General features: G+C 42.0%; 1 protein-coding gene and 1 long non-coding RNA gene across 14 annotated transcripts in view; one reads left to right on the top strand and one right to left on the bottom strand.

Moving 5' to 3' along the window:
• The window catches only part of ARHGEF28 (Rho guanine nucleotide exchange factor 28), a 313009-nt gene that overhangs the window by 158510 nt on the left and 139225 nt on the right, over positions 1-15274 (bottom strand). For 9 of the 13 annotated variants that reach the window (XM_082374857.1, XM_082374858.1, XM_082374854.1 and 6 more), the window contains 3 exons: positions 8539-8722; positions 5016-5196; positions 1532-1775 (listed from right to left, as the gene is read on the bottom strand). In XM_082374857.1, the coding sequence (XP_082230983.1) occupies positions 1532-1775; positions 5016-5196; positions 8539-8722 (609 nt within the window). The remainder of the gene's footprint in view (positions 1-1531; positions 1776-5015; positions 5197-8538; positions 8723-15274) is intronic. The other 4 variants (XM_082374856.1, XM_082374848.1, XM_082374850.1 and 1 more) reach the window with 1 other exon arrangement.
• The window catches only part of LOC309622636, a 205353-nt gene that overhangs the window by 111919 nt on the left and 78160 nt on the right, over positions 1-15274 (top strand). The window lies entirely within an intron of this gene.

Genomic DNA, 15274 nt, shown 5'->3' with positions numbered 1-15274 from the left:
CAGAAGTTGATTTTAAAAAAAAAAAAGGAAAAGCAAGAGTGAAGGCTTAAGAAATAAGGGTAATATCAAAACGCGGTCAGCAGTACCCTATAATTTGCAACCGGCAGGCCAGAAACTTAGCCCCAGGTTTACCAGCCAGCTAGAAGCAAGAAACCTGATCAGTTACAGTCAGAGTAGTAAAAGCCAAGCCCAATGCTCAGGAGATGACAGCGCTCGTGACATGAGCCCAGAGTTTTCTCCCACGGGTCTGCAGGAGAAAGTGTGAAACTCACCACCACCTCCTTGGGCAGGTATGGCAAGCTGCAGCTCCCTCCACGCAGCTAGCGCACCATCCACAGGGGAGAGCAGCGAGGGCAACTCCACAGGGGCCCAAGCGGTGCAGCTTGGGTGGGAAGCTCAATTGGTTGGCTTAACCTGGGACTGAGTGCAGGTGCGTGGGGCACACACACTTAGAACAACCGGTCTTCCAGCTGTCGACACTGGTGGCTTGGGAACAGGAGTCTTGTCCTGTTTTTTCTCCCTAACCCCAGCATCTAGCATGCTGCATCTCACCCCTATCAGACTACTGTCGCTTTACATTAATAGATATTTTGTAATGTCTACTCCACTGATCTGAAATTAAGTAGATAATATAACCCTACCCCCAGACATAAATAAACCTAACCTCGCATTTAGTTTCAAAAAATAAAAAACACTCTAAAATATAAAGCAAAAGGAACGTAATTGATAATAAGATAATATGTATTAAAACCTTTGCCCTAACTACCCTGGAAGACATAGTGATGTATGGTCAGATTCCTAAAACTACTGGGTTTTGGAAAACAAAAAACAAAACAACAATCCATTCCATATAAATAGTACAGGAGTATTCAAGAACAGAGGTAAGATACTCCAGCGAATCAAAACCCGTGTTTATTACTAGGACTTGCTAACAGATCAGACCTACTTGCATACATTAAAGGGGAAAGAACCTGAATTGAAGTAGAGATCACACGCCCAGACAAACTGCCAAGTTAGAGAAAACGACGAAGGACGATATTCCTGCCTACAAGCTGGGTGTTACGTCCAGGTGCGCCATCAACACGACTCCACGTTACGATGTGGAACTGAGTAGTGACAATGTATTTTAAACATACACCTCTTGCTGTGGACGCCCACCTCGAGCAGATTTGTACATTCAGTCTCTGAAGCTCCATCAGGGCTATGCAGGGTTGGGTAGGGCCGCCTGTACCCTGAAGAACCCCCAGCGTGCCCCACCCCCCGTCACCTCTACACACCAGACCCCATGACAACAAAGACACCCTCACAGCCTCCATCCTCTAAGACCCCCTGGGCCGGCACGGAGCAGGAGCCCCACAGAGGTGGAGCAAGCTGGAGAACAGGTGAGTGACGGAGGGCTGAACGGAACGAACGGACTGAACTTGGAAATGAGGGGAACACTCTCTGCGTGTCAGGAGAGGTCCCCAAAGATCAGGAATGTAGGAGGAACCCAGTAAATGCTAACTGAGTAAAAAGTGGAAACACACAGTACCTTCGTTCGGCGCTGCTGGAGGACCCCGGGGCCCAGCGGCACCCCAGCACCCTGCTCTCGCCTCTGAGTCCCTCGGCTCCTGCTGTCCTCCACCACACACTTCAACTCCCAGGTGACTAGTTAGTTCTGAGCACTTTCTGGGTTCCCGGGGTCGGGAAGGAGCACGCGTACCTTCTTCGGTTTCTGCAGTGCTGGAGGGCATATCTGATTTTTCCTCTGACCTGGCTTCTTGCTCTTCAAGAGCCTAAGAGAGGAAGGAAAAAAAAAAAATCACTGAAAGCCATTTGAGGCTTCAGATAAGCAACAAGAGATGAAAATCACAATCGAGCATCTCAGAGCCGGGACAGGCCAGAGGCATGGCCTGGAGAGGCAGGGGCAGATAGGGTGGTAAAGCTGCTGGGAGAGCATGTAAGCAGCACCCCGCGTGACATGAGAGACGGCGGGAGGAACCAGAGACAAGGGCCAAAACTGTCCCTGCCACTAGTCCTCACTGCTTCCCCAGATCACACCACCAGAAGGTTCTCAGGAACATGACGCATGAACCAAACAGGGGACAGGGAACAGAAGATCTTGAAACCTGTAAGGACTTCTGTTTGATGCAACTGCCCACCTAGACCCACCTCCATCCACACCCTAAGTAAGACACAGGGATTGGGGGCCTGGAGATGGGGGCAGGACCACTATTACAGGGAGGACCCAGGATGAACATAAGCCTCGGGCTACATGTTGGCACATGCTGGTGCAGGCTGTCCCTGGCCAAGACTGAGTTGTGATCTGTAGAGAGAAGATGCCCTTAGAGCCCTCTGTATTTTCGTTTCAAATAGATTCCCCACAGCCAGTGAAAATGCAAAGAGACAGAATTATGTGTTGATGTGTCAAAAAACTGCCCAAGACTGCATCAGCACATGTTCCAAAACAAATACACGGGCAAACTGAGGCAAGCAACCCTACAACGGACCCAGAGCCCTGAATCCCCCCCGCCGGGCATGTTATTAAGCGCAGCATACCAATTGCCTTGCTCATGACTATTTCAGGACATCCTGAGGCAAGAGCAAAAAGAACATGAAAATATACATAACTGACCAAATCACAAAGAGGCAGGGAACAAGCAGTACCCGGTCACCCACCCCCTGTGGCTATTAACCGCTCCCAGCCTTACTCCCAGGACACAGTACTCTCTCTTTTAGGGCCCGCCATGGAATTAACAGATGGACCGAAGCAGGTATATGTCTGGAGAGGTACTAAGGAGACGGTAGCGTGAGTACCTGGGGTTAAAAGAGGGCTAACCATGCAGGCTCAAGGCCAAAGACAACCACTTACTAGCTTACAGGTGTATTATAAGAGGATATAACTCGGGACTAGCCAGATGGAAGAGATGCATGGGGCAAGGTATGGGGAAAGGGCACGGAGCTTCCATGCCCCTCCTAGAAGGCTAGTCACCCAGTACCTCCACAAGTTCACCAACTTAGAAAGTTCTCCGAATTCAGTCCTTTGGGGTTTTTATGGAGGCTTACATTATTACGTAGGCATGATAGATTAAATCTCTGTCCACTGGTGATTAAACTCCATCTCCAGGCCCTTTCCCCTCCCTGGAGGTCACGGAGGTGGGACTGAAAGTTACCAGGCGATTGGCTCCACAGGTAACCAGTCCCCATCCTTAGGTGCTTTCCAGAAGTTGCCTCATTAACATAATAAAAAACACCTTTATCCGCTCAACACTTAGGAAATCCTAAGGGTCTGGGGGGCTGTGAGCCAAGAACCATGGACGGAGGCCAGATATATTTCTTATTGTAAGTTACAATATCACAGTGTCTTAAAGAACCTCAGCCCTGTTCCCTTCCCAGTCTCCCTACGCACTACCCAGCCAAAAGCTTGGGACAGGAAGAACGAAAAAGGGGTGCTGACACCTGGAACACAAGGCCATCCCACTGCAATGGATTCTTCTTTTATCAAGTGTTTTCCGTAAAATTAAAATCTCTGATAAACTGGAAAGTAATCTTCACTTGGTCTTTGTTATTGTAAAGTCCACTACAATCAATTATTAAAGCATCTAGATTTACTCATCCTAAATCTCCCCCAATGTCATCAGTAATAATTATTTCAAGTTACAAGAAATCACGAATCCAACCTAAGAAGCTGGAAGTTTTCATAATGCAACAAATGTTCAGAATTTTTGCTTTACATGGAGCACGCTAGCCTTTGCAGGAGCTTTGTGGTCTTGCTGTAGTCTGAGTGTCCCCTCTAAGGACACATGTGTTGCTGAGCTCTGCCCCTCTGAAACTGCAGGGAGAGGCACTCACCCTGAGTAAGGCTGCTGGGCCAGGCCCAGCCTCTGCCCCACTGAAACAGCCACCCCTGGGGGCCTGGGTGAGAAGCCACAGGGACGGCTGAGAGCTTCTGTTTCTTTAAACAGAAAGTACCCTTAAGCAAAATGAGGAAATACTGTATGCCAGAAAATTATCCACTAAACTCCCTAAACCCAACAGAGGTAGTTCACACTCTGAAGGGCATGTTTATTTTAATTATTTAATAAAACCCTATATGGAGTAAGCAATAATCTTTGATATATAATGCTTCTGGTTAAACCTTCAATTTAGTTATATAAAGCAAACATTTTACAAAAGCCAAAACTGATAAATACCAATATCAGTTTTCTGATAACAGTAAACTGACTGTTTACTTTGTAAAGCCTATACAGTTATGAAACTGGTGCTTATTAATGGATGTGCTTGAGAAGACTGCGAGGGCAGAGGGTTTGCCGGGGGGCGGGGGGTGTCACACGATCTGGTGAGTGAATCCATTATACCCCTGAGAACTATCAACTAAATTGACTGAAGCCCTTTTACTCAAAAGAACATTCTACTTAATAATAATTAAAATATATAAATATGCTTTACAGTCTTCCAGATTCAACAAAAAAATAAAAATAATGAAGATGAAACATTTTAAACCCTGAGATGGGCATGCCCTGATAACAGTCAAAGCTGATGTTTGGGCCACGGTGGGAGGGGGAAAAATCTCTTTGAAAAAGAACTGGTCTCAAGTAACCAGTCCCCATTCAAGAAGAATCTGTACACTGAAACAAAGGTTTAACTATATCTAAGCCTTAAGAAATCCCAGAAGAAGATGTTATTCATTTAAAATAACCCTAAAGGCAACTGCTTTAGATAAGAATTATAATACAGTCAATAAGTTAATAGAAAATACCCAATATTAGAATATTAAACATCAGTGATGCTGGCTCATGAAGAGTAAAGGAAACAATATTACACAAATTACTATTTTCTACCTACCGCCAAAATATCATATAATAATCTTCCTTCTACTGGTGTAACAGTTTCTAATTCCATGTCCCTCAAAGTCCCATTAGAAAAAAAGAAAGTGCTACCCCCCCAAAATACTGTTCCCAATACAACGAGTTTGCTGTCTGCACTCTCAAAGAGCGTGAGTTATTATGTCTTATACCACAATAAAGGGCACAAACCTTGAGGAGAAAGGCTCTATCCCAAAAGTATTTTCTAAAGAGTTTAATATCCGCCTCCAACAAATGCTCGGTTGTGTGATTAAGCGTCAAGGTCAGTGTTTCTGATGAGTGAATATACCGCAGGGAGGCATCTTCGCTGAGCTGCACTCGGGAGAAACCTGGGGAACGTCTGCCCTGGAAGCTGAAACATCACAAATCAAAACCCACGATTCCAATACCCTTCATTGCCCCTGATATTACAAACCCAACTGGCAAAACAAGCCATAAAAGCTACCTACTGAAGATAGGCACGTGAGATCATGTAAATAGATCCTAACAAAGTCATCTTTGTTTTTCCACCTAGAGAAGACGTCAATTGAAAAGCTGTTCACATATATTATATACTATAAAGATTTACATAATTAATGCAACACTACTGACTTTTAAACAGTACTTTACCTCATTCTCCCTTTAATCTGAAAAGATGCCTCTGGGCCTTAATGGCACCACATGTAGTACCACAAATTAGCTGGCAGCAGACAGTTTATTAGGCGATTACAGTGGTAAACAGATATGATCTCCAGAGAGCATGGTGAGGTTCGGATGCTACAAACAAGCGAGATATTCACAACACGCTGGTCTACTGTTGTAAATCATTTCCTCATGCAAATTAAAACCTGCATAAATTTGATCGTGTTGTATTCTTGAATTCATTCACAAACAAAGGAACAATATTCCCAAACTAAATTCCTGAATATTGGCTTATTTTCCATTCTGTTGTGGTTAAGAACAACTGCACGTTTATTAGCTCTATGTAGGCTTCATGGTTAGTGGCATAATATTCCGGATGGCCTATAGGTCATGTAGTAGCAATGGTAAAGAGGCCTCAGGAGGGAGATGCTAGTGCTCCCAGGTAACAGCTTGCCTCAGCATGTTGTCACAGCCCGCAGAGGCTCCCAGATTCTTCAGTTCACAGAACTAGTTCTATGTCTCTTTCCTCTTCTTGCATTACCTCATTTTGTTAATCAGCATTTGTATATTTGCAAAATTATAGTATAGCTCCAACCACATAAGTGCTATCTCTATCACATGGAGTGACAAAAAGAGATCCATTAAGAGCACCTGTACTCTAAGATTTGGGGCATCTCCCCAAACTCTTGACCCAATTACTTGCAGGGACTTCAGAATCTTCTAGAAAACAACTTCCCATGCCAACTACAAGCCACTGAAGTGAATGATTCAGCCTGAGCAATGAGATTTTTGTAATTAATTTAGAAAATGGAGGCTCCATCACATAATCAAAATTTAGCTTACAGTCTACTTCTAATCCCATCCACGAATGGATTTATTAGATGTGTAAACTTTTTTTATTTTAATTTTATTGGCGTATAATTGATTTACAATGTTGTGTTAGTTGCAGGTGTACAGCAAAGTGATTCAGTTACACATATACATATACTCATTCTTTTTTAGATTTTTTTCTCTTAAAGGTTATCAAAGAATACTGAATATAGAGTTCCCTGTGCTACACAGTAGGTCCTTGTTGGTAATCTATCTTATATATAGCAGTGTGTTTATGTTCATCCCAAGCTCCTGATTTATCCCTCCCCCCAGTGTTTCCCCTTTGGTAACCATAAGTTTGTTTTCAATATCTGTAAGTCTGTTTCTGTTTTGTAAATAAGTTCATTTGTATCATTTCTTAAATTAGATTCTACATATGAGTGATATCACATGTTATTTGTCTTTCTCCGTTTGACTTACTTCACTTAGTATGATCATCTCTAGGTCCATCCATGTGGCTGCAAATGGTATTATTTCATTCTTTTTTATGGCTGAGTAATATTCCATTGTATATATGTAAGACATCTTCTTTATCCATTCCTCTGCTGATGGACATTTAGCTTGCTTCCATGACCTGGCTATTGTAAATAGTGCTGCTATGAACATTCAGGTGCATGTATCTTTTCGGATTATGGTTTTCTCTGGGTATATGCCCAGGAGTGGGATTGCTGGATTATGCAGTAACTCTGTTTTTAGTTTTTTAAGGAACCTCCATACTGTTCTCCATAGTGGCTGCACCAATTTACATTCCCACCAACAGTGTAGGATGGTTCCCTTTTCTCCACACCCTCTCCAGCATTTACTGTTTGTGGACTTTTTGGCCATTCTGACCAGTAAGAGATGATACCTCATTGTAGTTTTGATTTGCATTTCTCTGATAATTAGTGATGTTGAGCTTTTTTGGACATCTGTGTGTCTTCTTTGGAGAAATGTCTATTTAGATCTTCTGCCCATTTCTTGATTAGGTTGTTTGTTTGTTTTTTTGACACAGAGGATGTGTAAACTTTAAAAACACATGTCATCTTCTGGTCTTGGACATAATAGAAAGATACAAAGCTACCAAAGATGAAGTGAGGCTCCAGGTCCTCAATGTAACCCTGAACTATCCACAATGACAAAGTCAGAGGAAGTGGTCCTGCCTTGCCCTTTTTAGCTAAAGAAAGTGGGGTCACGGTAGAGCAAAGATAAAGGCAATTCCATTGGGATGGGCTCTTTCCTTAGTTGGCAGTCACTTGACCAAGTAAGAACAAAAATAAACAGAAAGCTGTGACTTCAACATGCACTTAGGTAGCATACGACCGTAAATTAATTACATTGAGTTCCATGGGACAAATGAAACATACCAGTCCATTAAGACACACCATGTAATAACATTGATAATATTTAATATTTATGTAGTAATTTGTCATTTTCATTGTAGTTTCCCACTTATTTTTTACCACATGTTAAGTCAAGGAAATCACTGTATAGGATATAATGACCAATCTGAACCATTCTAAGTAACAAACATTAAAAGTGTTGGTATCATCCTCAACAGAGAGAACTTTACAGTTGACAAATTATTTCATTTCCATTATTTCTAGATCCTAATAACCAGCCCATTGGCTACATAGTATCTTGGGGTTTGTTTGTTATTCATTGATTCAACAAAAACTTATATTCTTTCAATGAATGTATATGCTGAACACAGTTGGTAAAACAGAAATAGTTTCAGTCCTCAAATGATTTAGGATGGAGACATATATGAAATAAACGATGACTATATATATAAAATTATAAATTGATTTATATTATAAATTAATCATAATTTTAATCACAATTAATACTGTAAATTAATCATAATTGTAAAAGACCATAACATAGAAGGCCTCTCTGAAGAAGTGACATTTAAGCGAAAACCTGAAAGATAAGTAGGGGTTAGGCTAGTGTTTCCCAACTTTTTTTCTTCTTATAGCTAGCCCCCCAACCATGGAGCCTTTTAAGACATTTTTCCTGACTCCCTCTCCCCCATGAAATGTGAATACCAAATATATCTGTATATCTGTTTATGTATGATATGTATATCTGTACTTTATAGATGGGAACTAATGGTAAAATATAAACCTATGTTAGCTCGTGGTTTGGTTATTTTAATTTTTCCATAATGCTTGGAAGACTTCAGAGAAGCAGATTGAGAGAGAATCTATCAGGTATCCAAACTCACTTTGTGATGTCTTCAAACAGCTTGGAGCATCCACCACGTAAAGCTAAGTCTAATGGCGTGGCACCCTCCTCGTTGGGTAAAGCCAAGGCCTGGACTCCTCCAGGGAGACACAGGAGGAACTGGGAAAGCTTAGCAAGGCCCCATCTCACAGCCAGATGCAGAAGAGACTCTCTATGTAGAGAAACTGAAAAGAAAAACATGTAATATGAGTTCCTTCATTTAAAAAGTTTGTCTTATATATTTCATCAAAGGGATTGTCAAAGTAAGAATAGTAATAGTAAACATGTCAGAGCTGGAAGGAACGATCAAAAGCATCTAATCCAGAAACCTCATTTTACCAATGTGGAGAGGTCAAGTGATTTGTGCAAGGTCAGGCAGGTGCTGGAGGCAGCTTCGCTCATCACTGGTACAATGTTGTTCTATGCACTATGGTGCACGTTTGCGTCACCTTTCACTCATGTTCAGTGAGGTCATCCATGGAAAACAAGTGCTAGGAGCACACCATCCTTTGGAAACAGACATCGTCAATTTCCAAGGTGTCCTCTAAGGAGATGCTGTTACCCTAGCAGGACAGGCTACTAGAGGCCAAGAGTGTCCAGGAGCCTCCATTTCCACTTTTTGTCCTCAGAGGTCAGCAGCTGGGGCAGAAATGGGCTCTGAGTCCATGGTCTCTCTCAAACTTTGTGGACGTACTTCTACCCATTTATTAGAGCTTTGGGATTATTTCAGTGTTGCCAACGCCACACACACCAGTGCTCTGCTTCAAAAACTCGGCCTGTGCCTCTTCACATCCCCCTTGATTAGCGGGCTCCTGCTTGGTTTGTGTCTGGGTTTTTGCTGTTGGTGTTTGCCGCTGTGTCTTATGGTTGTTTCCTGACTGTATCTTCTTACAGGCTGAGGGCATCCTAGAAGTTTTTTATTCCTAACATTAGCATGGTATAGGCAAACTGAAGTCACTCAGTATTTATTGAGTTGAATGGCAACTGACTACTAAAATCTCAATTATTTGTGTATGTTTAAATTGTCTAATTTGTATAGAGTTCGTACTCCTGTATTTCTCCTATTATGACTCAGTGCCTGGAACACAGCTGGCCCATGATAAACATTACATTGGAAACATGTAAAAGAATACATTTGCTTACATTTTAAAAAGCTAGGCCCATGAGCTCCATCGACATCAAGACACACCTTAAAACAAACCTAGTCTTAACAACTGAACATGAAAATCCTAACACTCAAGATCTGTCAGAGTAAGTACTCAGTAAGAATCTGAGTTATACATACCCTCCAGTTAAGTAATGTTATTGACTCTCTGTAACCTGAAGGAGATCCAGAGGACGCTGCATCACGCTGGAGTGGAAGGCCCAACAGGGTAGGACCTTATCTGTCTTTTATCCTAGCACAGTGCCTGGCATGTGTATGTGCTCTATAAATATTTGCTCGTTGAAAGAATAAATGACCAATGGCTCTTTCCCTGATGACCACCCATGACAGTTAGCTTTTAATACATGGCTACAGCTGCTACTTGGAGCATCTATCATTCTTAGTTTTCTACCTCTGATACCTCCTGAGAAAAATCTGTGAACACAAAGTACATACTCCCACACAGCTTGGACACTGAAGACAAAAACTACCTACTTCTCCACCCAGCTTACCGTCTACACTAATATGATTTTGCTATTCCGTCGTCTTCATTAGCATAACTTCACCGGTCCAGGAGACTCTTGCCTAGGCAAAGACTGACTGTTCGTCAGAGGAACTTCCTTCAAGGCCCATCAACTCTTTAGCAGGAAGCATTGACAGTTTAAGCCGCAAAACCAGTCTTTAACTACTATATCGTGATCCTTATCTAAACCTAATCAAAATCCCTTCCCTGACACCCCCTTGCCATCACTCCTCCCCTGCATCCAAAGACCCTCATTAAACCAAACTTCGAGTTCTCAACAAATCCCAACCTTGCCTTCCCCCTTCAAGATTCTGCTAAGGCTCAATGGAGGCAGAGTTCTCCCTTATCAAGGCCGGCAATAAACTCAGCTTTGTCTTACCAGCAGGTTGTGATGGTGATGTGTGTGGAGCCAGCATCCAACAAAACTCTAGTCTGAAACAATCAGAAGGAAGTACTCCGCAGCACATGGTTGCAGAAGAAAACTGCTTAGCTTACATTTTTAGTTGGTTTATACTATTTCTATATCTAGACCAATGAGCATAAAGCATTATATTTCAAATATGTAAATGCCACAGACTTCACTGTATATTTGCTCCATCATCCATCTGTGTGACACAGCACAGACCCCCCCTCAGTAAAATGACATCTGAAAACAGACAAAGCAGTGCACCCCACCAGACATCTGTTTAATATACTTGCTATCTTCTAAAGGCTATTAAAGAACTTATCTTTAATTATTTTATCCTTTAAGTCTTTGATCTTTAAACTCACTTAATTAGAAAGTAAGGTTTTTACTCTTAACAGATTCTGAACAAGGCATGTTTGGTAACATTTACACTTTTTTTCCTCCTTAAATAATAATCGTGAAGAGACTTGTTAGGATCAGGTAACAACACACACACACACACACACACACACACACACACGAGTACACTGCCCAATGTACCAGTCAGCATGAAGCACGAGGTTGTAACCAGCCACATGAGGATGGAATTTCTAAGTCATGGATCTCAGTCTGAACCTAGGGAGAAATGCCCATGGTTATACGAGATACAATTTTTTTCCAAGAAAAATACGACCAAAAGGGAACATCTAAACCAGCGGTCCACAGCCTTTCTGTCACCAGGGACCAGTTTCGTGGAAGACAATTTTTCCACAGACGGGGTAGGGGGAGGATGGTTCAGGGGTAAAGCGAGTGATGGGGAGCGACAGATGAAGCTTTGCTAGCTTGCCCACCGCTCACCTCCTGCTGTGCGGCCCGGTTCCTAAACCTTTCGGGTTCCCTTTTAAAATCATACCACTGATAAAGGCAGTACGGTGTCAACCATTTATATGGCACTCCCTATATATAGTGCCTGGAGCAAGACCCTAAATACCCTCCAACCTGGGCTGCAGTTCACTGTACCCAACCCGACTCCTGCACCAGCAGAGCTTCCCAGGCCTGTTTGCTAGCCCAGCTCCCTGTTCTCTCCTTTCTGGCTCCATCCTCATATCCTGTTCAATGCGAGAGGACAGCAAACATGTGGGACTGAGTGCTCACTGCTGCCCCTCTCCGTCCCTCCAAATCCAGGGAAGAGAAGATCTTCTGATGTTTGAAGAAACAAAAGGCTGCCCCAAATGTGTTAAGAAAGAGTTTTATCACTCAGTATACAAGTTCAGAGCCCAGAATCAGGCAAACAGCTTGAAATAGGAAACATCATGACATATATAAATAATTCTGCTTGCTATAGAGTTTCAGATTCTTAACAGGAGTCAGGAAAACAAGCTGTGGAAAGGGGTTCTACAATTTGGTAGACATGGGGGTGTTTAATTAAAAGGAACGGGTTTTTTAACCAAATAAATTTGTCTCTTCCTGTTTATTTGGTACCAGGAGTTATTTGAACTAGTGTAACTAAAGCAGAATTACTAATAATTGCTCTAATGGAAACCCTTCAAAGGTGTGACCTGTACCATCCTGGGAGCAAGATCACCCAGACACAAAAAGGAACAGCAGGCTGTGACGTTCAATCAACATACCCATCATGGCATAAAGTGGGGCTCATCTGTCCCTGTGCCAGGCAGAGAGGCTCAAAGCCCACGCCTCTCACTCTGCCACACCTCAGTTTCTCTGCCTGGAAAATGAGGCTGTCACGTCAAAGACCCAAGGTCCTAGGAATACTCATCCTTGCCTTGACTCTTTGGGGATCAAAGATCCGTGAAATACAGCACAGACCAAGAGTCTTTCCGGAGTACCTGAGGCACAAGAGCAGGGGTGGCCCGTTTGGTTGTTACTGAAGGAGCTGATTTTATGTACTGTTCAGTCCAAACTTGGGACCATTATCACACCTACACAAGGTCTGACTGTGCCTTTAAGGTAGCAGGAAATTCAGGCTGGAAGATTGAAAAATAAATTATCAGGGCCTCAGGAACTCACATGCACTGCTAGAGGAAATGTAAATTGATACACCCACTTTGGAAAACATTGTGGTATAATCTAATAAATTTGAAGAAACTAATGTCTTATAGCTGAGCAATTCCACTCCTAGATACAAGCCCCAGTGAGGGCAATGCTTTGTATGCACCTGGAAGCATGCATAAAAATGTAAAATGGTCAAAAGTAGAAGTGATCTTAATCACTTGATTAATCACTTAATCAACAATAGAATAAGTTGCAGTATAATCATACACAAGTATTCTAACAATAAAAACGAATTACAGACCAATATAGAAGAAACCAAGAAATATAATGTTGAAGAGGAAAAGTCACAAAAGAATACACAGAATATGTTTTAATTAACATGAAGTTTTTAAAAAGTGAAAACAAACCATATTATATACGAATACGTGGGTAGTAAAACTATAAGGAAAAACCAGGTAACGGTTACTCTAAAAGTCAGCATAATAACTCCAAGGGGAAAAAGTTGAATGTGGCTGGGAAAGAATGAGGGGTGTTGGTACTTCTGGGGTCCAATGATGTCTGTATGTCTCTCCCTCTCTCTTCCCATTCACCCCCACATAGTTGTGTTCAAGGCCCTCCTCAAAACAATTAAAATTCTAGGGTAGGGCCCAAGCATCAGTCTTTTTTAATACGTATGTATGTATTTATTTATTTTTGGCCGCTTCGGGTCTTAGTTGCGGCACACGGGATCTTTCGTTGTGGTGCGCGGGCTCCAAGAGCACGTGGGCTCTGCAGTTGCGGCACGTGGGCCCTCTGGTTGTGGCACGTGGGCTCAGTAGCCCCGCAGCATGTGGGATCTTAGTTTCCTGACCAGGGATCGAACCCGCGTCCCCTGCATTGGAAGGCAGATTCTTAACCACTGGACCACCAGGGAAGTGCCCCCCAAGCATCAATCTTTTCTAAAGATTCCAAAGTGATTCTAAGTAAAAGCCAGGGTTGAGATTTGCTACTTTAAACATCTGGTTAACAAAATCCATATCTATGCCTCCTTTTTATACCACTGTCTTTCCAATCATCTCTTAAGATTTTATTAGCTAGCAAATTTCACCAACGAATAAGACCAAAAAAAGTTTGTGACTTTTACAAGTTATTTTTAATCTACATCACTTGCTGCCAAGCCAAGATACGGCCTTAAACATTTAGCAAAATACTAAAACTGTGATGGGGACAATAATCTAGAAGCAAATGTTATTTTTAAACAAGTTAATTCAGAAGTCCTTCTACTTTGTAAGGTTTACTAATATTTCATAACTCCTGAGTAGAGCCACTGAAATGTATTCAACCCTGTAAGCTTATGAACAAAATATATTTCTTAATTCATTTTTTTAATGAATTAAAAAAATAAATCCTATCAATTAAAATAAGTTCTGCTCTGGTTTCCAAAGCCACATATACATTCATAGAGGTCTCAATTTGTGCATCTAAGTCATTGAGCAGACAAACATTGAGTCAAACTACTACCATATGCCAGGCACCGTGGACACAAAGGGGAAGCACATGGCCAGCCCACTTTAGTTTGCAATAAAATAAATATCTTGCCCGTGAAATCCTGTCTGATAAACTATAGCTCTAGGCTTACACAAAGAGTGTGAACAGAAATAAATAAACTATCTGACCTACAAGGAAACTGCTCTACAGGTTAATCAACCTACATCATGTATCATGATTTGAAAGTTTACAGATGTTTATAAAATACAAAAATGATGAGCAGAAAGAGAATGAAAAAAATATTAGCAAAAATTTACATGGAGAGTGGAAGACAGTATTTGGCATGAGCATCACACACAATCTCTGATATTTTTCAGCACTCTTAATGAGAACGGGAGGAGAAGTTGTATATTATGGCATCTTCCCTTTGGGTAGCTCTGATCGGGGCTTTGGTGTGTTATAAACAAATCAGCCTTCCATACGGAAGATCGGAGGTTGGTGAGTCTAGGATAGTAACTGCAAATATAAACACACTCATAGGAAAGATATGGAAACAGGACGTCCCTTGGAGCACAATAGCAATGTGAGGCATGGTGGGATCATATAGCCAAAAGATAGAAGAGGACTGAAAAAGCATAATGGCAGGTTTTAGCTTCCCGAAGCGTCTGCTCTGCATCAGACACATTTGAGACACTCAGATTACAGCAACTCCTGACTGAAAATCTGGGAAAACACCAACCACACACACAATCATTCCAGAAAATTCACATTTTGATATACAGTACTGGAATGCACTTCATGGATTTTGTACCTCATATAGGTTGGTTATACTTACCTTGTGAAACTAGTACTAAATCAGCTGAAACACTAAAAAGTCCTTACCAGAATTCAAAGATGGTAATACAATTTCTGGCTTTCACAATCTGGGGACGTTTCCAGAGTGACTTATACAACGTGGACAACAACACAAGATATTAAGAAGCCAGACACAACACTGTGTAGTGCAATGGAAGCAGATTAAATAGCTGAAATATCTGGAGTTGAACACTTACAGGGACGTAGCTTTGGAAAGACCACTGAATTCTCAAGTTTTAAGTTGCTTGATCTGTAAAAGGAAAGAAGGAGGGACTTCCCTGACGGTGCAGTGGTTAAGAATCCACCTGCCAATGCAGGGGAGCCCTGGTCCGGGAAGATCCCGCATGCTG

The sequence above is a fragment of the Balaenoptera borealis genome (assembly GCF_965194805.1).
Source record: "Balaenoptera borealis genome assembly, chromosome: 2".
Lineage (NCBI taxonomy): Eukaryota > Metazoa > Chordata > Mammalia > Artiodactyla > Balaenopteridae > Balaenoptera > Balaenoptera borealis.
The sequence above is the reverse complement of the archived record's forward strand: the minus strand, read 5'-3'. Positions and strand labels throughout refer to the sequence as shown.